Source organism: Kogia breviceps, chromosome X (assembly GCF_026419965.1).
Source record: "Kogia breviceps isolate mKogBre1 chromosome X, mKogBre1 haplotype 1, whole genome shotgun sequence".
Taxonomy (NCBI): domain Eukaryota; kingdom Metazoa; phylum Chordata; class Mammalia; order Artiodactyla; family Physeteridae; genus Kogia; species Kogia breviceps.
The window spans coordinates 119,403,747-119,431,351 of record NC_081330.1 but is presented as its reverse complement, the minus strand read 5'-3'; the positions used below and the strand labels follow the sequence as shown (position 1 = coordinate 119,431,351).

The 27,605-nt window shown below is 39.1% G+C and overlaps 1 protein-coding gene across 9 annotated transcripts in view; it reads left to right on the top strand.

Moving 5' to 3' along the window:
• PPEF1 (protein phosphatase with EF-hand domain 1) overlaps positions 1-27,605 on the top strand; it is a 157,318-nt gene that overhangs the window by 67,205 nt on the left and 62,508 nt on the right. For all 9 annotated transcript variants that reach the window (XM_067024057.1, XM_067024062.1, XM_067024055.1 and 6 more), the window contains 3 exons: positions 3,924-3,984; positions 14,523-14,662; positions 24,265-24,379. In XM_067024057.1, coding sequence (XP_066880158.1) covers positions 3,924-3,984; positions 14,523-14,662; positions 24,265-24,379 — 316 coding nt within the window. The remainder of the gene's footprint in view (positions 1-3,923; positions 3,985-14,522; positions 14,663-24,264; positions 24,380-27,605) is intronic.

The following is a 27,605-nucleotide window of genomic DNA, read 5'->3' as shown; positions in this document are numbered from 1 at the left end:
CATTAAAAGGATCATACACCATGATCAAGTGGGATTTATCCCAGGGGTGCAAGGATTCTTCAATATATGCAAATCAATCAACGTGATACACCATATTAACAAATTGAAAGAGAAAAACCATATGATCATCTCAACAGATGCAGAAAAAGTTTTGCCAAAAATTCAACACCCATTTATGATAAAAACTCTCCAGGAAGTGGGCATAGAGGGAACCTACCTCAACATAATTAAGGCCATATATGACAAACCCACAGCAAACATCATTCTCAATGGTGAAAAACTGAAAGCATTTCCTCTAAGATCAGGAAAAAGACAAGGATGTCCACTCTTGCCACTATTCATCAACATAGGTTTGGAAGTCCTAGCCACGGCAGTCAGAGAAGAAAAAGAAATAAAAGGAATACAAATTGGAAAAGAAGAAGTAAAACTGTCACTGCAGATGACATGATACTATACATAGAGAATCCTAAAGATGCCACCAGAAAACTACTAGAGCTAATCAATGAATTTGGTAAAGTTGCAGGACACAAAATGAATGCACAGAAATCTCTTGCATTCCTATACACTGATGATGAAAAATCTGAAAGGGAAATTCGGGAAACACTCTCATTTACCAACAACAAAAAGAATAAAATACCTAGGAATAAACCTTCCTAGGGAGACAAAAGACCTGTATGCAGAAAACTGTAAGACACTGATGAAAGAAATAAAAAATGCTACTAACAGATGGAGAGATATACCATGTTCTTGGATTGGAAGAATCAATATTGTGAAAATGACTATACTACCCAAAGCAACCTACAGATTCAATGCAATTCCTATCAAATTACCAATGGCATTTTTTACAGAACTAGAACAAAAAAATCTTAAAATTTGTATGGAGACACAAAAGACCCCGAATAGCCAAAGCAGTCTTGAGGGAGCAAAACGGTGCTGGAGGAATCAGACTCCCTGACTTCAGACTATACTACAAAGCTACAGTAATGAAGACAATATGGCACAAAAACAGAAACATAGATCGATGGAACAAGATAGAAAGCCCAGAGGTAAACCCACACACCTATGGTCAACTAATCTATGACAAAGGAGGCAAGGATATACAATGGAGAAAAGACAGTCTCTTCAATAAGTGGTGCTGCGAACACTGGACAGCTACATGTAAAAGAATGAAATTAGAACACTCCCTAACACCATACACAAAAATCAACTCAAAATGGATTCAAGACCTAAATGTAGGACCAGACACTATAAAACTCTTAGAGGAAAACATAGGAAGAACACTCTTTGACATAAATCACAGCAAGATCTTTTTTGATCCACCTCCTAGAGTAATGGAAATAAAAATAAAAATAAACAAATGGGACCTAATGAAACTTAAAAGCTTTTGCACAGCAAAGGAAACCATAAGCAAGACGAAAAGGCACCCCTCAGAATGGGAGATAATATTTGTAAATGAATCAACGAACAAAGGGTTAATGTCCAAAACATATAAACAGCTCATGCAGCTCAAAATTAAAGAAACAAACAACCCAATCCAAAATTGGGCAGAAGACCTAAATAGACATTTCTCCAAAGAAGACATACAGATGGCCAAGAAGCACATGAAAAGCTACTCAACATCACTAATTATTAGAGAAATGCAAACCAAAACTACAATGAGGTATCACCTCACATCAGTTAGAATGGGCATCATCAGAAAATCTACAAACAACAAATGCTGTAGAGGGTGTGGAGAAAAGGGAACCCTCTTGCGCTGTTGGTGGCATTGTAAACCTATATAGGCACTATGGAGAACAGTATGGAGGTTCCTTAAAAAAGTAAAAATAGAATTACCATAGGACCCAGAAATCCAACTACTGGGCATGTACCCAGAGGAAACCACAATTCAAAAAGACACATGCACCCCAATGTTCATTGCAGCACTATTTACAATGACCAGGTCATGGGAGCAACCTAAATGCCCATCGACAGATGAATGGATAAAGAAGATGTGGTACATATACGCAATGGAATATTACTCAGCCATAAAAAGGAACGAAATTGGGTCATTTGTTGAGACGTGGATGGATCTAGAGACTGTCATACTGAGTGAAGTAAGTCAGAAAGAGAAAAACAAATATCGTATATTAACACATATATGTGGAACCTAGAAAAATGGTACAGATGAACCATTTTGCAGGGCAGAAATTGTGACTCAGATGTAGAGAACAAATGTATTGACACCAAGGGGGGAAGGCTGCGGGGTGGTGGCAGTGGTGGTGGTGTGATGAATTGGGCGATTGGGATTGACATGTATACACTGATGTGTATAAAATTGATGACTAATAAGAACCTGCTGTATAAAAATTAAAATAAAATACAAAAATTCCAAAAAAAATAATGTAGAAAATTCAATGGCCTTTAGTTTATTCACAAAGTTGTGCAATCATCACCACAATATATTTGAGAGCATTTTCATCACTCCCCATTCCTGCCCTCTGCCCAGCCCCTGGCAACTACTAATCTGCTTTGTATTTATGGATTTGACTTTTCTGTCCATTTCAAATAAATGGAATCACACAATATGCAATCCTTTGTGACTGGCTTCTTTCACTTAGCATAATGTCTTCAAGGTTCATCCATGTTGTAGCATGTGTCAATACTTCATTCCTCTTTATTGCTGAATATTATTCCGTTGTATAGATATAGCACATTTTGTTTATCCTTTCCTTAGTGGATAAGTCATTTGGTTTGCTTCCACTTTTTTGGCTGTTATAAATAATGCTACTATGAATATTTGTGTGCAAGTTTTTCTGTGAACATATTTGTTCAGTTCTCTTGGGTATATACCTGGGAGTGGAATTGCTGGGTCATCGAGTAAGTCTGTGTTTAACTTTTTGAGTAATTGCTAAACTGTTTTCCAAAGTAGCTGTACCAGTTTGCATTCCCACCAGCAGTGTATGAGGGCTTTAATTTTGCCACATCTTTGCCAACATTTGTTATTATTTGTCTTTTTTGTTGATAGTCATCCTAGTGTGTGTGAAGTGGTATCTCATTGTGATTTCTGTTGACTGTTAATTGACAAATCCATCAACAGCGTTAAAATCATACATTTTGATATTTGTATGGAAGGTCTTCCTTCCCTCAACAGCCAGATCTATTCCCAGATTGATAAGGTTCCTTAGTGTTCACTCTTCATGGGAGACAGGGCTTGGAAGTTATTTGTGCTGTATACATGCAGGTCTTTGCAGATAACTGGTGGGCATAGAGGCAGTATCTAGGTGATGGTTGGAATGCTGGCAGATTTCCATCTTTCACTTCCTCCCTCCCTTCCTTCCTTCATTTACCAAATATATTTCGCATTTAAGAATATCCCTTATTCTCACCACCGAAAGGAATAGAAGAGATCATAATGAAGAAAATCTAGCAGCTGTCTTAAGTGGGTTTCCTAGAAGCAGAGTCTGAGATAGGGGCTTCTGGTACAAGTGACTTCCTGAGAGATAATTCTCAGGAAAAACCTATAAGGGAGTGAGGAAAGCAAGATAGGACAGGGAAGAAGCTAGGCAAAAATATGGTTTTTGGAGAAGTCTGACTCAGCCTGATCCCATTGGGAGCTCTGAAGCGTGAAATGCATCAGTTTGTCCCACCCGGTGGCAAGGGAGGTGGGGGTCTGGGCTGTGATACTCTTGCTTCAGTTAGTAATTTTCTATGGGCATCCCCCCAGAATGGAGGGATATCTGATATCCTAAGCAACTCTGGGGGAGGTGCTGCCCATCTGCCAAGGGCAATCCTGGGGAGGAGGAGGGCAGGTAGAAGCGATACCCATTAGCATCTGTGGCAGCTGGGAGATGAGAACTTCAGAGGACTAAAGGGGACTTGCATGGAACATCAACAGTACCTGTTTGGGATTCATTAATTGATCAATGTATTTTTATTTTGTCCAGCTATCCAACTTCTTTTCCTTCATGTTGGAAAAGTATACATGTGTACTTGAGGAAGATCCAGGTAAGTAAAAAGTTTAGTCTTTTGAAAAGCAGTCATTAAATATTGAATTGTCTCATCAAGGAATGTAAACTCTGAACATGGGAGAACACTAAGAAATTAAAAAGATGCCCATCTGTCTTGTCTGTGTGACACCAAGCAACTGGTGAAATCAGTTTAACTGGCTTTTTCCGTCCTTGATTACTGTCAACTAAACTGACCATTTAATTTTTTCATTTTCAAAAAACTGAATTAGATTTCATTTTACATTAGTATGTTGAATACCTTCTCTGAACCACACGCTACTGATGTACAATAGTAGCTTAATAAAGAGGATCTTATTTTTAATCTACGGAACTTTTGTGCTGAGAGATCAAAATATCTTGACTATTTCATGAAACAGATCTGGGTGGGGGATTAAACACAGTTGGCACCATCATGTCTCTGTTTTCTCCACAGCTAGCTAGCTGTCTGTCAGGCTGTCTATTTATCTATCATTTATTTAGTCTTTCTGAAATAACTAAATAAATCATTTCAGATATAGACAATATAGGTGTGATTCAAAATAATTTTAAAATTATAGTTATTGAGGGACTTCCCTGGCAGTCCAGTGGTTAGGACTCAGTGCTTCCACTGCAGGGGGCATGGGTTCATTCCCTGGTCAGGGAACTAAGATCTCACATGCCACACGGCACGGCCCCCCCAAAAAATTATAGTTATTCACAAGTCATGTATTTCTCTGCAAATTAAGATCTGCCTGTTGTTATCTTCAAGGTAGGCCCTTGACTTAGAAGCTCATTTTTCTTCAATTTGGGCCAACCATTTTTGCTCTAGTTAAAAATGTGTATGGCATCTAAAGCATCTTTTAACCTAGTGAGCACCCTTCAAAGTGGTGAAAGAAGGGTGTTTTAATGATATGCTCTGAGCTAAGTACCTATGTGTGAAACTAATTAAAGCATTTAATGATCTGTAGAAGGTTTCTGAATGGTGGAATAGCCAAACCTGAGGAGTGGGGAGTGGGTGGGAAGTAGGTATTTTGCCATTTTTTTTCTTTAAGCTAAGTACAATTTGAAGACAGTTGTTTGTGCTTCCTGTTCTTTGGCAGAAATATTTCTGAGAGGAAATATAACAATAACAAAATGAAACAGCCCTCTTTCTGCTAATGACCTAATATATTAATCTGAGCCATGCATCAGAATCACTTATGGATATTCATAGTCACACATGGCTGGGTTCCAGCCCAAAGATATTTACTCAGGCTCTATATTTTTAAAAATCTGCTTTAAAAAATTATGCAAGTGGGCTTCCCTGGTGGCGCAGTGGTTGAGAGTCCGCCTGCCGATGCAGGGGACGCGGGTTCGTGCCCCGGTCCGGGAAGGTCCCGCGTGCCGCGGAGCGGCTGGGCCCATGAGCCATGGCCGCTGAGCCTGCGCATCCGAAGCCTGTGCTCCGCAACGGGAGAGGCCACAACAGTGAGAGGCCCGCGTATCGCAAAAAAAAAAAAAAAAAAAAAAAAAAAAAAAAATTATGCAAGTGATTTAAGAATATTTTAAAAATTTTATCAGAGAAGGGGACAGTGGTTTAACTTTCTTATGTAAACTTTTCTGGAAGAAAAGTATACAAATTACAGGAAAGTACACAAATGATAAGTAAATGGCTTAATAAATTTTCTCAGAGTAAACTCAGCCTTGTAACATGCACCCAGAACAAGAAATAAAACATTATCATAGGGCTTCCCTGGTGGCGCAGTGGTTGGGGGTCCGCCTGCCGATGCAGGGGACACGGGTTCGTGCCCCGGTCCGGGAGGATCCCACATGCCGCGGAGCAGCTGGGCCCGTGAGCCGTGGCCGCTGAGCCTGCGCGTCCGGAGCCTGTGCTCCGCAGCGGGAGAGGCCACAACAGTGAGAGGCCCGCGTACCACCAAAAAAAAAAATTATCATAGCCACAGAAGCCCCCTCCTGTTCTCCTCCACTCACTACCCAATCCCTGCACCCTTGTCACTACTTTCCTGACTTCTACCTCCTAGATTAGTTTTGCTTGTTTTTGAACTTCTCTGTATAAATGAAAATATACAGTTTTGCTTCTTTTACTCAACTTTATATTTGTAAGAGTCATCCATCTGGTCATTCTTACTGCTGAATAATATTTAATTTTATGAATATACCAAAATTTATCCATTGTATTGTTTATGGACATTTGAGTTGTTTTCAGTTTTGGTAATTTAAATGGTACTACTGGGCTTCCCTGGTGGCGCAGTGGTTGGGAGTCCGCTTGCCGATGCGGGGGACACGGGTTCGTGCCCCGGTCTGGGAGGATCCCACATGCCGCGGAGCGGCTGGGCCCATGAACCGTGGCTGCTGGGCCTGCGCGTCCGGAGCCTGTGCTCCGTGGCGGGAGAGGCCACAGCAGTGAGAGGTCGGCGTACCGCAAATAAAAAAAATAAAATAAATAAATGGTACTACTATGCACATTCTTGTACTTGTCCTTTTTAGTGGACATATGTATTCTTTGCTTTTGCTATATACTCATTTTCAGTTATCTACTGCTGTATAACAAACCACCCCCAAATTTAGTGCTTTAAAACAACCATTTTATTCCTTGTGATTCTGTGGGTCAGGCATTTGAAGGGCTCAGTGGGGATGGCTTGTCTTTGTTGCATGTGGTGTCAGTTGGGCTCACTCAACTTAGGTGGGCTGGAGAGGGAGGTCCAAATGGTTTTCTCACATGTTTAGGACTTTGGTGTGGGCTATGATCTTGGATACGTCAGTTCTCCTCATGCAGCCTCTCTGTCCAACGGGATATCCTGGACTTCTTTACATGGCAGCTAGATCCCAAGAGAGCAAAGGCAGAAGCCACAAGGCCTCTTTTGGCCTCTGCTCTGGAACTTACACAAAATCAGTTCTGCCACATCCTATTGGTCAAAGCAAGTCACAAGGCTAGGTGCAGATTCAAAGGGGTTAGGAAAGATCCATCTCTTGCAGGGAGCAGCAGCACTATCTTGTAAAGGGATATGAATGCAAGGAGATGTGATTCATTGGGGACCGTTATTATAAAGATGTACCACAACCCAGGAAAGGAAGTTTGGAGTTATAGGGCATGCATATGGTCAGCTTTATTAGGTACTGATAAACAGTTTTACAAAATTCTTGTACCAAGCTATACTGCCGACAGTGTATGAGGGTTCCAGTTGTTCAGTATCTTTGTCAACACTTGAAATTATCAGTCCTTTTCATTTTAGCCATTCTGGTGGGTATGTAGTAGTATCACATTTCTGCTTTAATTTGCATTCCCCTGGTGAACAGAGAAGTTGCTCACCTGTTTGAATGTTTAGCAGTCACGTGGACATCCCATATGGCAAAGTGCCTGTTTAGGTCTTTTGCCCATTTTTCTATTGGGTATCTGCCTTTTTCTTACCAATTTGTAAGAGTTCTGTAGGTATTCTAAATATGAGAATGTGAATCTTTGTTAGATAAATTTATTGCAAATATCTGCTCCTAGTCTTTGGCTTTTATCCATCCCCCTAGTCTTTAATCTTTAAATGATGTCTTTTGATGAGTAGACATTCTTGATTTTAATGTAGTACAATTTTTTTCTTTTATGGTTAGTGCTTTCTGTATCCTGCTTAAGAAACCCTTTCCTGATATGAGTGTGTGCACATGTGTGTGTGTCTATGTGTGCTCATTTGTGCAAAAATAAATACAGGAGAAACCTACAGGGTAAATCAGAAACTGATGGCGTTATTTACCTACAGGAAATGGAGGGATGGGTGGGAGCAGGGCAGAAAGAATGGGGAGAATGGGGTTTGGGTAGGAGGGATGGGGGAAAGTGACACATCTCTGAGAATACCTTTTTGTAGTTCTGACTCTTAGAACCATGATAATGTTTCACATCCCTAAAAAAAAAAAAAAATTAATTAAAAACAGGAAGAGAGAGAGAATGTGATTTCCACGTAGAATACACACTGTGACAAATGAACTTAATTGTATTAAAATGAATAAGGTCACTCAAAGGAGGTCGGGAAGGAACAAAATAACCTAAGTGACATTGGAAAATAGCATTTAACCATAATATGCCTTGATGAGGTTTCATTTTTATTTATCCTGTGTGGGTTTGCTGAGCTTCTGTTATATCTAAGTTGATATTTTTGTCAGGTTTAGGAAATTTTCATCCATTAATTATTTAAAATCTTTCTTTTCAAGTCTAAATATCTTTTTCTTTGGGAATCCTTGACTTTTAAACTTAGAAGGCCCTAAAATATTTAAAATGTGGATTACTATGGCTGTTTTTCTAGATTTTTTATGATTTGACTTTTAAAAGTTTTAACATTTAATAAATTTTGAATTTTTTTTTTTTTTTTTTTGCGGTACACGGGCCTCTCACTGTTGTGGCCTCTCCCGTTGCGGAGCACAGGCTCCGGACGCGCAGACTCAGCGGCCATGGCTCACGGGCCCAGCCGCTCCACGGCATGTGGGATCTTTCCAGACCCGGGCACGAACCTGTATTCCCCGCATCGGCAGGCGGACTCTGAACCACTGCGCCACCAGGGAAGCCCTGAATTTTTGATATTAAACTAAAAAAGGAAATTTTGATGCCTAGTGGTTGAGAATAATTTAAAAACACACCTATGAAGAAAATGTCCAAGTAGTTAATCAAATTTTCCCCAAAACATTTATTTCATAAGGTATCTTTTCACCACTTTTTGTAGCACCTCCTTCATAATATATTCATTTAAAAATGTGTAATAGGGCATATTTCCAGGCTGTGTGTTATACATCTCTCTATTATATAGAGTCCTAGAGTCATACTGATTTAGTTATTATATGTATCAGAAAAAGAGATTTACAGATTATTGCTATATGTTGATTTCACTTTCAAAATTTTTTCCAGCTTTATTAAAATATAATGAACATATAACATTATATAAGTTTAAGGTGTACAGTATAATGATTTCTTATATGCATATATTGAAAAATGATTACCACAATGTTAGTTAACACATGCATCAATTCACATACTTACAATTTTGTGTGTGTGTGGTGAGAACTTTTAAAATGTACTCTCTCAGCAACTTTCAATATACAATAGAGTATTGTTGACTAGAGTCACCATACTGTACATTACTGTAGGTTGCTTTCTGATGGCCCTTTTTGGTGGGAAAGTTCCAGACAACCTCTATCTAGGCCTGTTTGGCAGAAGTGCCATGACCCCTAAGCAGGGTATATTTAGGGACCGGAAGGTCACTTAACATTTCCAGATACCAGGGCCAGTTTAATGGTTTTGACTCTGACGCACAGAATATGCTGAGACATTCTGGGTGTTGTTCCAAAGGTGAGAGGCGACCTACATGTCCTACTGCTTGCTCAAAGCCAATTCATAGGACTTGATGGGGAGACGCTGCACATCCATTCCCCAGTCTGATTTTTTTTCACATCAGCCTTCTCCCACAGGTAGAAAGCCAAAGCTGCTGTATATATAGCAACAGGTTTAAACAGAGTCTGGTCGAAGTGGGGAGTGGGATGGAGTGAGTGGAAGTGTTGTTTTGACTTTTCTTTCTGCTTCCCAGATCAATCAAAATGTCCTATCAAGCCAGGTATTTTATATTTTTTGTTGCTATGGTGAATAAGATATTTCCCCCACTATATCTCCCTGATGATTATTGGTAGTATTTAGTAAAGCGTTTGGCTTATGTCTATTTTGTATTGTGATACTATTGAACAGTAACATTAAATAATACTAATAATTATTATTACTACTCATATTGATTAAATGCCATGTGCCATGTCTTTTAAGTGCTTTAAATATATCATTTCATTTTTTTGTTTTCATGACAAACCAGTGGAATTAGTATTCTCATCCCCCTTTTGGGGATGAGAATACTGAGGCTTATAAGGTAACCTCCCAAGGTTATTCATCTTATCAGTGGTGAAGCTGTGATTCAAACCAGTGAGATTAACCGCTGTATTATTTTAATTCTCCTATCAATTCTGGGAGTTTTTCAATTGATTTCCTTGAGTGTAGAGATTTAATCACACTGGTCACAAGTAACTTTACTTTTATATCTTTCTATCCAAGAGTCACTGCTCTTATTTTGGCTTCATGTTTTATTATATTTGCTGGAAATAGCAGAATAGTGTTAAAACGAAACAATGAAAGTGGGCATCCTCGTTTTGTCAATGATTTAATGGAAAAACCATTACCGGTGATATAAATTTTTAAAAATACGTTAAAGAGGTATCCTTCCATTCCTAGTTTTCTGAGTTTTTAAAAAAATCAAGAACAGGTGTTGAATTTTACAAAATGTCATTTTGGCATCTATTGGATTTATTGTATGGACACTCATGATTTTAATCCAGATTCATAATTGAGAAATGAAATAACTATAAACATGGTTCAATTTGTGCTTTTCTTTTTCCAGCAATGTCTGGAGCTTGTATTCAAAGTGACATGCAGGGTGGTAGAGGCAGAAATTGTTCTTTTTAAAAAAATTATGGGCTTTAGATTTTTCCTAGTCCAGATTTTGAGTCTGTACTGGGCAAAAGAAAAGATTGTGGATAGGGGGTATTTTTGAGGTATTTTCTTTAGAACAACTTGTTAAGGCATCATTCAGTTATAATTCAAGATTTTATTATATTTACTTACTATAGATTCATGTTAACAGAATTGTAAACCAAATAGGTATGGATTAATTCTAATTACATGTTGCACAAATATTCTTAGAGCTGGCATTCATTAAATTATTATTATTAGTTATAATAGTTACAGCCCACAAGGACAGTACTTGCATTTGAAATGTTAACGCTTTTGATTGTTTTCACATATGATGCATGTTAGCTACCCACATTAGGAAGAAAATCTGTTATTCTTTTTTATGTGAATAAAAGCCAGCAGAAGGATTATGATTTGATGTTTATTGATATTTCATATTGAGTAGTTTTGATTAAGAATGGTTTAGGGGGCTTCCCTGGTGGCGCAGTAGTTAAGAATCCGCCTGTCAATGCAGGGGACACAGGTTTGAGTCCTGGTCCAGGAAGAGCCCACATGCCCCGGAGCAACTGAGCCCGTGCGCCACAACTACTGAGCCTGCGCTCCAGAGTCTGCAAGCCACAACTACTGAAGCCCACATGCCACAATTACTGAAGCCCAGGCGCCTAGAGCCCATGCTCTGCAGTAATGAGAAGCCGGCACACTGCAACAAAGAGTAGCCCCCGCTCGCTGCAACTAGAGAAAGCCCACGCACAGCAATGAAGACCCAATGCAGGCAAAACTAAATTAAAAAAAAAAAAAAGAAGAATTGGTTTAGGGAATTCCCTGGTGGCCCAGTGGTTAGTATTCCGCGATTCCACTGTAGGGGGCCCAGGTTCAATCCCTGGTTGGGGAATTAAGATCCTGCAAGCTGCATGGCAAGGCCAAAAAAAAAAAAAGAAAAAAAAATTGGTTTAGGGAAATGGTGCTTTTTCATATATTTATCACTGAACTTATAAGAAATGAGGGTCATCAAATGTATGGAAGGAGGGGCCAGAGTGGACTTTTTTTTTTTTTTTAAGAAGAAAAGCAATATTTTTATTATGGTCTTTAATAACAAGACTGAGTTTTAATAACCAGAACTGGTGGAATTGACTTGATGTGTCAGTTAGCTGATGAGAAAGGGAAGCTGACAGAACATTGGTGAAGGCAATGATTGGGAAAAGAAAATCAGTTCTTGTTTATACCTCACCAGTTGGGATTTCTCAGTAAGGTAGTTTTAAGATGATATAGTGCGGGAATAAAGACGCAGACCTACTAGAGAATGGACTTGAGGACGTGGGGAGGGGGAAGGGTAAGCTGGGACAAAGTGAGAGAGTGGCATGGACATATATACACTACCAAACGTAAAATAGATAGCTAGTGGGAAGCAGCCGCATAGCACAGGGAGATCAGCTCGGTGCTTTGTGACCACCTAGAGGGGTGGGATAGGGAGGGTGGGATGGAGATGCAAGAGGGAGGGGATATGGGGATCTATGTTTATGTATAGCTGATTCACTTTGTTGTACAGCAGAAACTAACACACCATTGCAAAGCAATTATATTCCAATAAAGATGTTTAAAAAAAAGATGATAAGATGATATAGCGAAACTGCTGAGGTTGTTTTTGGTTTTGTTTGTTTGGTTGTTGTTATTTTCCCAAGAGGAGCCTGATTTTTCAGTAAGTAAAGCTGGGAAGAAGAAAGGTTTTTTTTTTTGGAGTAAGATGCTATTCTAAGAAAGACTACCAAGTAGAAATGATCATTAAGATAGTCAAGTAGAATATTTTGGCTTTTCTGCCTATAAAATGAACCTGAGATAAAATTTACCAAGATGCTCTGCCTTTCTAGTTTTCAAACATAAAATTAAATAATTAAGTTTTCTCAAATCTCAAACCAAATCCAAATGAGAAAAATAACCTCTGCTGGACCACATTGAAGACAGACATTATTACTCCTAAATTTAACTTCTTATAAAACATCAATTACCACCAAAAAATATTGGAGTACATAATAATTTAGAAAACATTTTAAAATTACCAAATATTATGACTTTAGAAAAAAATTTCAAGTTTAGTTTTTAATTGTAATCTCTCAGCATAACTGAATAATGAAAAACTATGTATTCTGTCTATATCTGCTAACATCATACCTTCCAAACCTATAGGGAACTTCTTATTCATTTATTTATTTATTTTTGGCTGCATTGGGTCTTTGTTGCTGCATGCAGGCTCTCTCTAGTTGTGGTGAGCGGGGGCTACTCTTCATTGTGGTGTGCAGTCTTCTCATTGCAGTGGCTTCTCTTGTTGGGGAGCATGGGCTCTAGGCATGCGGGTTTCAGTAGTTGTGGCACACGGGGTCAGTAGTTGTGGCACACAGGCTTAGTTGCTCCGTGGCATGTGGGATCTTCCCAGACCAGGCAGGGCTTCAACCCGTGTTCCCTGCATTGGCAGGCGGATTCTCAACCACTGGGCCACCAGGGAAGCCCTAGAGAACTTATAATTAATGAGCTTAGTAGCAATTCAGTATTAATGAGCTGAAGAGTATGTCATTGTCCTCTCTATCAGTTATCTGTTACTGCAATAATACTGTGTATTAAACAACTATAATAGCTCAGTAGCATGTAATAAACATTTCTTTTTGCTCACAAGTGTATAGATCAGCTGAACACTTCTGCTGATCTTGGCAGACTTGATTTGGCAGTTTTTTGGGTCTTGGCTGGAGTTCACTCATGTGTTTACAGGTCTGCTGGTGGGTGGCTGATCTAGGATGGCCGTGGCTTGGGTGACTCAGCTCTGCTCCACATGGTCTTGGAGCTTTCAGTAGACTAGCCTGGGATTTGTGGTAGTGGCACAGTTTCAAAAGAGAGAGCATGGAGGCATACAAGGCCTCCTGAGGCCGGCTTGGGACTGGTACATAACACTTCCACCATATTCTTTTTTTTTTTTTTTTTTTGGGGGGTACACGGGCCTCTCACTGTTGTGGCCTCTCCCGTTGCGGAGCACAGGCTCCAGACGCGCAGGCTCAGCGGCCATGGCTTACGGGCCCAGCCACTCCACGGCATGTGGGATCCTCCCGGACCGGGGCACGAACCCATGTCCCCTGCATCGGCAGGCGGACTCTCAGCCACAGCGCCACCAGGGAAGCCCTTTTTTTTTTTTTTTTTTCCACTGTATTCTTTAGTCCAACTCAAGTCACAAACCCAACCCAGCTTCAAGGGCTGGGGAAGGAGACTCTTGATGAGAGTGGCTGCAAAATCACATTAAAAAGAGCATGACTAGAGGTTGGAGTAGAGAATTGGGGATACTTTTGCAATCAATCTACCATATCACTTTTCATCTTTCTCCACCTGAATTGGCCAGATTTCTTTTCTTGGGCTGACTGTTTCATAGGCAGTCTAGCAAGAAAGAGATCCTGGGTCTCAGCACCTACTGAAATGGGCAGTGCAGTTAATCTGTTACACAGAAATATCTCTTCGAGAGACAGAGGTCCTCTGGGAATTTCTGCCTATGGTTTGTTACCAAGAAGAAAAAGAAAATCATGTCAGAAAATTGGTTTTTATGTGACAAGAGAAACAAATCAATTACAGTTAAGAAAAATTTGAAGTGTTTAATAGGGAAAAATTGAATGTTGCCATTTACTTTTCTGTAGATCCTGAATAGCCACAGATGTTTGAACCAAATACAATGCATTGTTATGTTTCCAGCCCGATTTGTAAAAATCTGAGATATTAGAGTGGGCAAAAGAAAATGTAGAGTTAGAGCTTCAGGGCATCAAAATATCTTGATTGACCAGTTTTCCCTGTGCTCCTCCCTCTCCTCCCCACTGATGAACTCACTGCTTTGGTAAAATGTCCACCTGGGAAGGGATAATGATGATTCATGTGAATGTACCTACTCATCTCAGAACAAATCATTCCTCACGGTTATATGTGGGTTATCTTGGTATTCATAACATTTAGCACAGTGCCTTACATGGGCTAGGTATTCAAGAAGTTATTTATTGCATTTTAAGTATGGTAATGTAGATTTTTTCCCCCCTTTTCTGTCGTTCCATTTCCAGAATTAGTAACTCAGGACAAGGATAGACAGGACTGTTTGGGGTTGATAGACATCCCAGACTCCTACTGTGGTCCTCGGCTGCAATTTCCTCTCACTTTTACTGATATTCATTTACTTATTGAGGCCTTCCAGCAACAACAGGCAAGTAGAAGCAGATACTGTCCTGATTCTTGTATATAACATGTGCTCACTATCTGTTGAATGAATAGATGAAAATACTACAGCAGAAATGCATTCTCTTGGGAAAAGACTTCACATTAAGTGAGAGCTACCCTCTGCTTTGCTTAACTCATTAAATACAAATCTCCTCAGGTGCACAGAAACCTCCTCTCTATCTATAGGCTTACAGTATTTCCTTGTTCTTTTTCTGAGGTTTAATTCACATACCATAAAATTCACCATTTTAAAGTGTACGATTGATTCAGTGCTTTTTAGTACATTCACAGGATTGTGCAACAATCACTAATATCTAATTCCAGAACATTTTCTTCACACCCAAAAGAAGTGCTGTACTCATTACCATTCCCTCCTCCCCCACTCCTGGCAACCACTGTTCTACTTTCTGTCTCTGTGGATTTGTCTCTTTGGGATATTTTGTAGTAACGGAATCATATAATATGTTTCCTTTTATATGTGGCTTATTTCCCTTAGCATAATGTTTTTAAGGTTCATTCATGCCATAGTATGTTTCATCACTCCTTTATTTTTATGTCTGACTAATATTCTATTCTATGAATATACCACATTTTGTTTATCCATTCATCAGTGGATGAACATTTGGATTTTTTTACCTTTTGGCTATTATGAGCAATGCTGCCATGAACATTTATGTGTAAGTTTTTATATGAACATATGTTTTCAATTCTGTTGTATCTATACCTAGGAGTGGAATTGCTGAGTCATATGGTGACTCAATGTTTAATGTTTTGAGGAACTGCTAAATTGTTTTCCACAGTGGCTACACCATTTTACATTACCACTAGTAATACGTGAGGGTTCCAGTTTCTCCACATTTTTTGCCAATGCTTGTTATTTTATGTTTTTTTTTAATTTTAAATTTTAATTTTATTATAGCTATCCTAGTTGTGTGTAAAGTGGTATCTAATTGTGGTTCTCATATGCATTTCCCTAATGGCTAAGATGTTGAGCGTCTTTTCATGCTTACTGGCCATTTGTACACATTCTTTGGAGAAATGTCTATTCAGATCCTTTGCCCATTTTAAAATCAGGTTATTTGTCTTTTTACTATTGAGTTGTAAGGGTTCTTTATATATTCTGGATACAAGTCCCTTATCAGATATACAATTTGCAAATATTTTCTCCCATTCTGTAGGTTGTCTTGTCACTTTCTTAATAATGTCTTTTGAGTCACAAAAGTTTCTAATTTTGATGATGTCCAATTTATCTCTTTTCTTTCATTGCTTGTGTTTTGGCATCATATCTAAGAATCCATTGCTAAATCCATGGTCATGAAGATTTACCCCTATGTTTTCTTTTAAGAATTTTATAGTTTTAGCTTTGACATTTAGCTCTATGAGCATTTTCAGTTAACATCTCTATATGGTATGAGGTATGGGTCCAACTTCATTCTTTGCATGTGGATATGCAGTTGTCCCTATACCTTTTGTTGAAGAATCAGTTCTTTCCCCATTGAATGGTTTTGGTTCCTTTGGAAAAAATTAATAGGCCATAGCTGTCTGGATTTATTTCTGGACTCCCAATTCTTTTCCATTGGTGTGTATGTCTATCCTTATGCCAGTACCACACTGTCTTGATTACTGTAGCTTTGTGGCAAGTTTTGAAATCAGGAAGTGTCAATCCTTTGACTTTGTTATTCTTTTTCAATATTGTTTTGGCATTTAGGGTCCCTTGCAGTGAATTTGAAGATTGACTTTTCCATTTATGCAAAAAAGCCCACTGAGAGTTTGGTAGGGGTTGCACTGTATTTGTATTGTCTTCTTGACAATATTAAGTCTTCTAATCCTTGAACATGGGATTTTTTCCATTTATTTGGGTCTTCTTTAATTTCCTTCAGCTGTGCTTTATAATTTTATACTTTTCAGTGTACAAGTCTTTCACTACCTTAAATTTATTCCTAGGTATTTTATTCTTTTGGTTGCTATTATAAAACGAATTGCTTTCTTAATTCCCTTTTGAACTGTTCATTGCTGGTGTATAGAAACACGACTGATTTTTGTGGGTTGATCTTTTACTCTGCAACTTTGCTGAATTCATTTATTAGCTCCAATAGGTGTGTGTGTGTGTGTGTGTGTGTGTGTGTGTGTGTGTGTGTGTATTCTTTTGGATATTCTATATACAGAATCACATCATCTGTGAATAGAGTTTTACTTCTTCATTTCTGGTTTAGATGCCTTTTATTTCTTTTTCTTGCCTAATTGCTCTGGCTAGGATTTCCAGTATAATGTTAAATAGCAGTGGTGAGAGCAGACATGCTTCTTGTTCCTGATCTTAGGGAGAAAGCTTTTAATCTCTTCACCATTGAGTTTGATGTTAGTTATGGTTTTGTTTTGTTTTGTTTTGTTTTGTTTTTGTGGTACGTGTGCCTCTCACCGCTGTGGCCTCTCCCTTTGCAGAGCACAGGCCCCAGATGCACAGGCCCAGCGGCCATGGCTCACGGGCCCAGCCGCTCCACAGCATGTGGGATCCTCCCAGACCGGGGCACGAACCCGTGCCCCCTGCATCGGCAGGCGGACCCTCAACCACTGCGCCACCAGGGAAGGCCTGTTTTGTTTTTAATAAATGCTGTTTATCAAGTTGAGGAAGTGTCCATCTATTCCTAGTTTTCTGAGTGGCTTTATGATGAAAAGGTGTTGGAATTTGTCAAATACTTTTTCTGCATTAATTGAGATGATTGTGTGTTTTGTTCCCTTCATTATAGTAATGTTGTGTATTACATTGATTAGTTTTCTTAGGTTGAACCACTCTTATATTCCTGGAATAAATCCCACTTGGTTATGGTATATAATTCTTTAGAAATTCTGTTGGATTTGGTTTGCTGGTATCTTGTCAGGGTTTTTGCATTTTATTTGTAAGGGATATTGGTCTGTATTTTCTTTTTGTGTGATGTCTTTATCTGGCTTTGATATCAAGGTAATACTGTCCTCATGAAATGAGTTAGGAATTGCTTCCTTCTCTTCTATTTTTTAGAAGAGTTTGAGAAGGATTGGTGTTACTTCTTTAAATGTTTCATAGAGTTCACCAGTGAAACTGTCTGGTCTTGTACTTTTCTTTGTTAGAAAGTTTATGATTACTGATTCAATCTCTACTTGTTCTAGATCTGTTCAGATTTTCTATTTCTTCTTGAGTGTTTTGATAATTTGTGTGTTTCCAGGAATTTGTCCATTTCATCTAAATTATCTAATTTGTTAGTATACAATTATTCATAGTATTCTCTTATAATTCTTTTTATTTCTTTGAGGTCAGTGGTAATATCCCCATTTTCATTTCTGATTATAGTTATTTACATATTCTCTTTTTTTTTCTTGGCCAGTCTAGGTAAAATTTTGTTGATTTTGTAGCTCTTTTCAAAGAACCAACTTTTGGTTTTGTTGATTCTATTGGTTTTCTGTTCTCTATTTCATTTATCTGCACTCTAATCCCTATCTTCTTTCTTCTGCTGGCTTTCTGTTTAATTTGTTCTTCTTTTTCTAGCTCCTTAACTCATTACTGATGGGGGAATTTTTGTAGAAACTAATGCCTGTGGCTGGTGATTTTTATTTTGGCTGGCCAAAAAGTCAGTTCTGTTATTTCACTAACACTTTGCAGGTTATTACATTCAGTAGTTATATCTGACACACCTGTAAAGTCTTCTAATTTCTGTGAAAAGTTGTCTTCTATCCACTCTTCTGTAGAAGCAAAGGAGCATTCTCCAGCACCATGAGTTTCATTCTCACTTTTCGTATCAGAATCAATCACTAAGGTTTTTTGTCTTTTTGTTGGTCTTATATTCACATCGTCTGAATCAGAACTATATTCTGAAGAACTGTCATCTTCTGGTCACTAGTATATATGTTGCTCGGACAGTCAGAGAAAGTTTCTGCATAAAGTTCACCGAACAGTTCTTCTTCACTCAAAATTTCACAATGTGTCATTTTTGAAAATTTTATGTTTATAATATATGCAAGGTTGGAGCAAAAACCTAATGGAGCAAAATGTTAATGATAATAATAATCATAAGGTATATAATGAACCCTTGATCAATTTTAAGCTCTAACAACTTTGCATGGTGATGTTAATTGTATCACTCTCTAAAAACGTATTGATATGTCTCTGGTCAATAATGTTCAGGTAACAAAAGACGTATTAATGTGTCTCTGGTCAATAATGTGTTAAGCATTAAGTCAGGCTTTTCATTCGAGATCTTTCTTCTTTCTTAATGTAGGCATTTACAACCATACATTTCTCACCAAGCATTGATTTTACTGTATCCCGTAAGTGTTAGTATGTTGTATTTTGATTTTTATTCATCTCAAAGTATTTTCTAATTTCCCTCTTGATTTCTTCAACATATTCAAGAGTATGTTGTTTAATTTCCACATATTTGTGAACTTTCCAGTTTTCCTTCTGTTATTGATTTCTAGTTTCATTCCATCGTGGTCAGAGAAGATACTTTGTATGATTCCAGTCTTTTAGAATGTATTGAGGCTTGTTTTGTAGCCTAACATCTGGTCTATCCTAGAGAATGTTCCATGTGCACTTGTAAAAAAATGTGTAGTCTGCTGTTTTGGGTGGAGTAGTCTATAGATGTCTCTTAGGTCTAGTTGGGGGTGAGGTCTGCGAAGTTTCTTTTCTTTTAGGCTGTGTTCACCCAGTGTTTTGACAGAGATATCCTTGAACACCAAGAGCCATTACGAAAGAAAAAAAGGGGGCTTCCCTGATGGCGCAGTGTTTGAGAGTCCGCCTGCCAGTGCAGGGGACACGGGTTCATGCCTGGGTCCGGGAAGGTCCCACATGCCACGGAGCCGCTAGGCCCGTGAGCCATGGCCGCTGAGCCTGCGCATCCGGAGCCTGTGCTCCGCAACGGGAGAGGCCACAACAGTGAGAGGCCCGCGTACTACAAAAGAAAAAAAAGAAAGAAAGAAAGAGAGAGAGAGAGAGAGGGAGGGAGGAAGGGAGGGAGGAGCGAGGGGGAAGGGAGGGGGAGGGAGGAGCGAGGGGGAAGGGAGGGGGGGAGGGAGGGAGGGAGGAGGAAAAAGGGAAAGAAAGAGGGAGGGGGAAGAAAGAGGGAGAGGGAAAGAAAGAAGGGAAGGGAACAGAAGGGAAGGAAAGGGAAGAAAGGAAAATCTAGTCTTTGCAGATTGGCTCTGTGTTGGTACACTCCTTTACTGCTTAGCCTGGCTGTTTACAAATCCATCTTAGCCTTTACTTTCTGCTTGCATTGTGCCATTCTTAAGTTGCCTCTTTCTTAATTCAGCATTGGTTGCTGTGAGCTTTGACTATTTTCCAGAGTTCTGACAAAGTTGGGTCTGAGAGGATTTTTGTTTGTTTGATCTGGTTTTTTGGCCTGAATTTTCAGTGTTTCTGCAGAGGGAGGGGATCTTGGAACTACCTACTTCATTATTTTCTGACATCACTCCAGAACCCTCATTCTCAGGTTAGGACCTTAAGGGTATACCCTAGGAGTAAGAGTGAATGAGAAGTACTGGCTCTGTAGGGACTGAAGCAAAATTTTGAATCATCTAATTCCAGAAATTGAATTGAGATCATCCTAGACAGCTGGTGCTCCTAGCCACCTGCCAAGAGAAAATTTAAACCCTCTCTGTAAGAAAATAGGGCCTTAAATTATTTCTTCAAGTTTTCATATACAGTATCCAGAACTTAACACAAATGTTAACCAGGCACAGGAGGATGCAAGATTCACAAAAGAAAACTGAGGCAAACAGCAAACAATGGAAACAAACCTATAGAGTTTTTAGATAATGGCATTATCAGACTCAGAGTTGAAAATAAATATGCTTAATATGCTCAAGGACATAAAAGCTATGAGAAAAATTCAAGGAGCTATAATAGAAAAGATAGACAATTTTGATTTTATAAAAATGAAAAAAATATGATGCTAAGGGAAGAATAAAAGGTTCAACATAGTGTACAGTGTGCTCCCATTTGTTAACAAAATTAATAAGCATTATATATTTTGATTTTTAAAAATTGAGATAAAATTCACATCACATAAAATTGATTGTTTTAACCATTTTAAATAAAGTGTATGATTCATTGGTTTTTAGTATATTCACAATGTGGTGCAACCATAACCACTATCTAATTCCAGAACATTTCTATCATCCTCAAAACAAAACCCTGTACCTCATTCCTTCTTCTCCCTAGCCCCTGGCAACCACTAGTTTACTTTCTGTCCCTACAGATTTGCCTAATCTGTGCATTTTATATAAATGGAATCATATAATATGTGCCTTTTGTGTCTGGTGGCTTCTGCTTGGTATAATGTTTTCAAGGTTCATTCATGTTGTAGCATGTATCTGTCAGTACCTCATTCCTATTTTTGGTCAAATAATATTCCTTTGTATGAATATACCACATTTTATTTGAGAGATTATGTACTTATACATGTGTTTGCATATTCATATGTGGTTATATTGATTTTTTAAAAATTTATTTATTTTATTTATTTATTATTTTTGGCTGCGTTGGGTCTTCGTTGCTGTGTGCGGGCTTTCTCTAGTTGAGGCGAGCGGGGGCTACTCTTCGTTGCAATGCGCGGGCTTCTCATTGCAGTGGCTTCTCTTGTTGCAGAGCATGGGCTCTGGGCGCGAGGGCTTCAGTAGTTGTGGCATGCAGGCTTCAGTAGTTGTGGCTCGTGGGCTCTAGAGCACAGATTCAGTAGTTGTGGCACACGGGCTTAGTAGCTCCGCAGCATGTGGGATCTTCCCGGACCAGGGCTTGAACCCGTGTCCCCTGCATTGGCAGGCAGATTCCTAACCCCTGCGCCACCAGGGAAGCGTGGTTATATTGTTTTTTATGTGCTTGCAAGTGCATAGAATATTTTTTGGAAGGATACTCAAGACACTCTTAACAGTGGCTGTTTTGGGGAATAGGGAAAGGAGACTGAAGTCTGGGGAAGAAGGAAAATTGCTTTTCATTATTATACTCCTTTTTGCTGTTTAAATTTTTATTTCAACTTTAGAAATGTGGGGTTTTTTTTCATTTAAAAACTAGTTACTTTTTTAAAAAGAAAATCCTTTAAAATAATATTTTCTTCTCTCAATGCCTTTAAAAGAATGTGAGTATTTCATTTAAGTTGCCATTTAATCTGAATATATTTGTAAACGTAGAAATCAACTTCTGAGTTAACTCTTTTGAGTATAAACACGATTATAATGTTACTGAAAGAGAAGTGGACTGGCTTTGTAGGGACTAATAATACCAAAGTGATTTTAACCAATTGAAAAAGGACCCAGAAAAAACATTTTCATAATAGGAATTTTCTGTTGTTGCAATATATCCTCAATGATTATTTGTTCATTTAACTTAATAAAACAACTGCCTTTTCAGACAGTAATTACTCTGATTAGCACTACAAATGGTCCAGAAAGTCTACAGTGGCAACTTAAGGTAACACTGCAGCCAGTTTTGGGAATCAATAAATTAAATATGGAAATTAAAATAAATCATTCTGTCAAAGTGTTTTGCCTGTTCCTTTAAAATCTGGCTAAAGGAAAGTTCAAGATTTGACTCACCGATTTAGAATGCTTTTGAGGGGAAAATCATTAGCAATCCATTAGGTTTGGAGAGACAGGAAATGTGGGTTGCTCCCCACTAATTAACATCCAGGGGACCTTCTCTTTCCTCCTAATTCTCACATTGCTTCCAATCCCGCTTCCTGGTTTGTTTTTTTTTTTTAATAAATTTGGAGAATTTCATGACTAAATAATTTTAACAGGAAGTGGAAATGGAAAATAATTTCATTATTTTAATAGGAAGTAGAAATGGAAATTTCAGGACACCATGAGATAGAATTGTTCCAAAGGGTTCCATCTGTCCTGAATCCCATGCCCAAAGCATTATCTGAACAATATGTAGATATGACCTCTCTCTCAGCCTCCAATAATCTAAACCAGGGCTGTCCAATAGGAATATATTGTGATCCACTTACATAATTTAAAATCTTCTAGTAGTCAACATTATAAAGGCAAAAAGAAACAAGTGAAATTAATTTTAATAATGTGTTTTATTTACTCCAACATATAAAATTATCATTTTAATATGTAATCATATTAAAAGTTTTTAATGAGACATTTTACTTTTTTTTTTTTCATACTGTCTTTAAAATCCAGTGCATAGGGCTTCCCTGGTGGCGCAGTGGTTGAGAGTCCGCCTGCCGATGCAGGGGACATGGGTTCATGACCCGGTCTGGGAAGATCCCACATGCCGCGGAGCGGCTGGGCCCGTGAGCCATGGCCGCTGAGCCTGCGTGTCCGGAGCCTGTGCGCCGCAACGGGAGAGGCCACAGCAGTGAGAGGCCCGCATACCGCAAAAAAAAAAAAAATCCAGTGCATATTTTGTGCTTACATTACATCTCAATTTTGACTGACCCCATTTTAAGTGGTCAATAGCCCCATGTGACCAGTGTCTACTGCATTGGACAGTAGAGGTGCAAACACTCCTGACGAGAAAGTGGTGTTAGCATCTGTTAAATTTGTATCAGCGACATCACTTTTTGAATTATGTATTTGGAATAATTCATAATTTTAAAAAAGAGAGAACAACACACTATTTAAAAACAAACAAACAGGGGCTTCCCTGGTGGCGCAGTGGTTGAGAGTCCGCCTGCCGATGCAGGAGATGCGGGTTCGTGCCCCGGTCCGGGAGGATCCCACATGCCGCGGAGCGGCTGGACCCGTGAGCCATGGCCTCTGGGCCTGCGCGTCCGGAGCCTGTGCTCCACAACGGGAGAGGCCACAGCGGTGAGAGGCCCGCATACCGCAAAAAAACAAACAAACAAACAAAAAACAGAAAAGCCTGGAAGAGAAAACCCAGTAAATCTGTCCAAAACAATGCTGTCATCAGCACTGTAACTGGAGGAGATCAAGGGATGAATAGTCATAATAGGAGCTAATCCGAATGGTTTATTTGAGTTGGCAATATGTTCTATACTTACATTTGTATATAAGTGTGCTTGCTGTCCTGTAAACTCATGTCTGTGCACCAAATATTGAGCCACACCTAAGACACCTGGCTCAGGAGTCCCTTGGGGCCTGTCTGGCTGCCTTGTGAGACCTCCTAACCCAGAACCCCCAACTAATTCCCAGCCTCGGGGCAGGAGGTCGCAAGCAAATGCAAAGCAGCTCCTCTTGAACAATCTCTCTCTGCTTCTCTCTTTCTTTCTACTTCTCTCTCTTTTCCCTCCTTCTCTTTTCTTTACTTTTTTGCCTGCACATTTCCTGAGGGCAAGGGAGTCTCCTTTTTTCTTGTCACCTCTCTTGGGCTCTAAGGACCAAGACTAATAAGAAATGTTCTGTGAATGGGTGATGTCAATTAAGAACATGAGAATATAGACGTCCTAGGAACCATACATTCTTTCAACTTACACATCTCTAGTGAGGGCTTATACTGTGCTAGGATAATCTATTTAAAAATAATTTAGAGATTGTCATGAACTACAGCTACCTGAAACGTGCTCATATGTTCCATCTATATTGCTTTCTATGCACTCATGCCTTTTCTCCTAGTTCATTATATCTATTTCCTCTCCTTCACCCTCACAGATACTTCATGCTTATTATGTCTTAGAGGTGCTATTTGAAACCAGGAAGCTCCTGCAGCAAAAGCCAAATTTCACTTACACAAAAACTTCTCCCTCCGAAGAGATAACAATTTGTGGTAAGTTTCAGAGCAGTGTTGCCAAGTTAATATTTAGGAGCCTCTTGGTTCTACATCATTGGCCTAAGTTGAAAACTGTGTAAATTGGACTGTGTTAAGGGGAAAGTGTTAATATAGAGCTTTCTATCATGATAGTACTGTTTCCTATCCTGTCTTTGTTTTGCATACCAGCTGGCAGGAATTAATTATGTGAGAAATTAAACAACTCATAGCTTTTTATAAAGGCAGGCAGCACTTTAATACAGAAAACCACCCATGGGTGGAATAAGTGTTCTTTGCCCTCCCTCTGGCTCTCATTATCTTTGTTCAATGTAGCTTTTTCTAAGTGGGCCTCCGCATGCCACTTATGCTGGGAAGAGAAAAGCCCAAGGCAGGGTGGAGACTAAATTCTTCTCTGCCCTTGGCTGCTGTTTTTTAGATTTTTCCAACTGGTCTCTGCAGCTTTTAGAAGAGTGGGAATGTCCCAGAAATCTGTTCCTTGTTCTTCTAAATAACAAGAGCTGAGATTTTGCTATCGTATAGGCTAGTCTGACAGGATATTGCTTCAAGAAGCAGTACACATTGAAATTCAACACAGTTGGTGCTCAGCATGCTTGCAACTGTCTGAGAAAGGAGTGAGTGGAAGGAACAGCAATTCCCTTAACTCCTAATTAAGCCTTTAGGTTACAAAACAGTGATTGTTATTTTCCAAATCAGTTTTTAGCCCACGTTTCTTTTACTCTGGCAGGTAGAATGGATTTGACAATCTAATTAAACTATTTCCGTTCTAGCATCTGATACTGGTGACAGGGACTTGATGTAGCAGTACATGCTCCATGACATGTCCTGACTCAGGCTTTTGAAGAGTCCTTAATGGTTCAATTCCAGCCTAATCAGGCCACTACATCTCTGCCTTCCAGATGATGCATCTCAGCAGTGGGGGCCTTTTATTCAAGGCCTCATCAGCTCTTACTTTTCATGGACATAAAGAATTTTGGGTCATGAGGCTCAGGAAGCCATGCCAACCCGTGAAGCCTCTGGAGCCAAGGCGAGGTTTGCTCTCAGAGTGTATATAATAGGCCAAACAGAGAGTGTGATCTGCTCCCATATGTTTCCAGTATACCTCCAGTTGCCATTGGAGACTTACCTTTGCATAAAAGGATCTGGAAGAAGACATGAATTAATTAGAGGGCATGTAGGTCCTGGAATCATGCAGTGTAAGAACTGAATGGTTCTTACAGGGACCATCTAGTCTATCCCTTGCTCTTATGGATGAAACTGAGGCCCAGAGAGCAAAGTGTATTGCCTTCCATGCATTTCTATGTAGTAACTTGTCCCCCTCTCTCCACCTCAGCTTACTCAGCTGGTTAGTGGCAGAGTCAGAATTTAAAATCAGATCCTCTGCATCCCAGGTTAGAGCCACCTCCATATCTGCTATCCCAACTCCCATCATGCACTGCTCTGACTGATGTTTCATTTTCCATCATGAGACAAGGACTAGGGAATGGATTGATTGGACAGTTCCATTATTTTAAAGATACCACATCTTGGGCATTTATTTCCAGACTTTTTCCATGTAGCACCATTGATAGAAGGAAAAACCAAGGCCCATACGTCCCCATAGCATAGGAATTATTATTTTCTGTCTTTAATAGCCCATTGAACTTAGAAAAATTTGGTCATCATTTAAAATAAAATTTAAAATCAGGGCCATATTTTCAGAAACATCCTCTGTTTAAGACAGTATGAGGAAAGGGGGAGAAATTATGATGAACCTTTACCATTATTTTAATTTCCAGATGCATTTTTTACATGCACATCTAAACATGCTACATAGTTCTCAACGTGCATGAAATATAGTAGGTGTTTTAGTTTATGTTATAAATGATAACCGGTTATGCACTTATGTTTTTGTATGCAGTGGAAATATCTTTCCGTGGCTGTCTTTCCATGATACATTGAGTTTTATCTCTTGCTGTCCAACTAGAAGTTAAAAATATTTTTAAAGACTTCCCTGGTGGTCCAGTGGCTAAGACTCCGTGTTCCCAATGCAGGGGGCCCAGGTTTGATCCCTGGTCAGGGAACTAGGTCTCACATGCCTCATCTAAGAGTTCGCATGCTGCAACTAGAGACCCTGCATGCTGCAAGGAAGATCCCACACATGGCAACGAAGATCCCATGTGCCGCAACTAAGACCCGGAGCAGCCTTATTAATTGATTAATTAAAAGATAATAAAGCAGCTTATGAAAAAAATGAAAATAAAAATATTTGTATAGCCTCAACTCTTTTTTTTTTTTTTTTCCTTTTGTGGTATGCGGGCCTCTCACTGCTGTGGCCTCTCCCGCTGCGGAGCACAGGCTCCGGACCCGCAGGCTCAGCGGCCATGGCTCACGGTCCCAGCTGCTCCGCGGCATGTGGGATCTTCCCGGACCGGGGCAGAAACCCGTGCCCCTGCATCGGCAGGCGGACTCTCAACCACTGCACCACCAGGGAAGCCCAAGCCTCAACTCTTAATATGCTGAAACCAATTCATTTATTAGCATATCAGCTGCAACAGTTTTGACTACCCAAATCTTTGGGGTTTTTTTTTTTTAAACTGGAACCAAAGCTGCTAATAGTAGCTTGTTTTATTGATATGAGGTGAAATTCTTTGTCCATTAAAGCATTGCAGATATTCTAACGTTCTCAATTAACCAAATTCTACAGAATACCTGATTCACAGCATTTTTATTATTATGCTTGTCTCCCTCTCAGAAATTCCTCCCTGCCATCAGAACTCATATTTTTCTGATGTGGCCTCAGAAGCACTAACCACATGCAGATTTGGCGAACATATACATGCCTCTGCTCTGTCAGCGAGAAAGGCACCTTTATTTTCAATGGTGTACATTGGTGCCTCTCCTTTAAGGCAGCATAATGTAGCTGCTGAGTGAATGAGCTCATATTTTCTTAGCTAAAGTTTTTGTTGTTTTTTTTTTTACCATCTTTACTGGAAGTATCCTGAAGAAAATTAGGAGAAACAAAATAATTTTTAAAATATATTTAACTGATAAGTAAAGTCCTTCCATTTTTATTTCCTTAGATTTGGAGTGAGAGCAATGAGATTTAAGTATACGGTAGTATTAATATGCTCTTAATATTGTAGTCATTTTATAAATAAGTGCTGGTGATGTAGGATTTTAATTTTATTATTCCCATTATAATTGGAGTCATCTCTTGTATATATTTGGTTAATTTTGGTTGTAG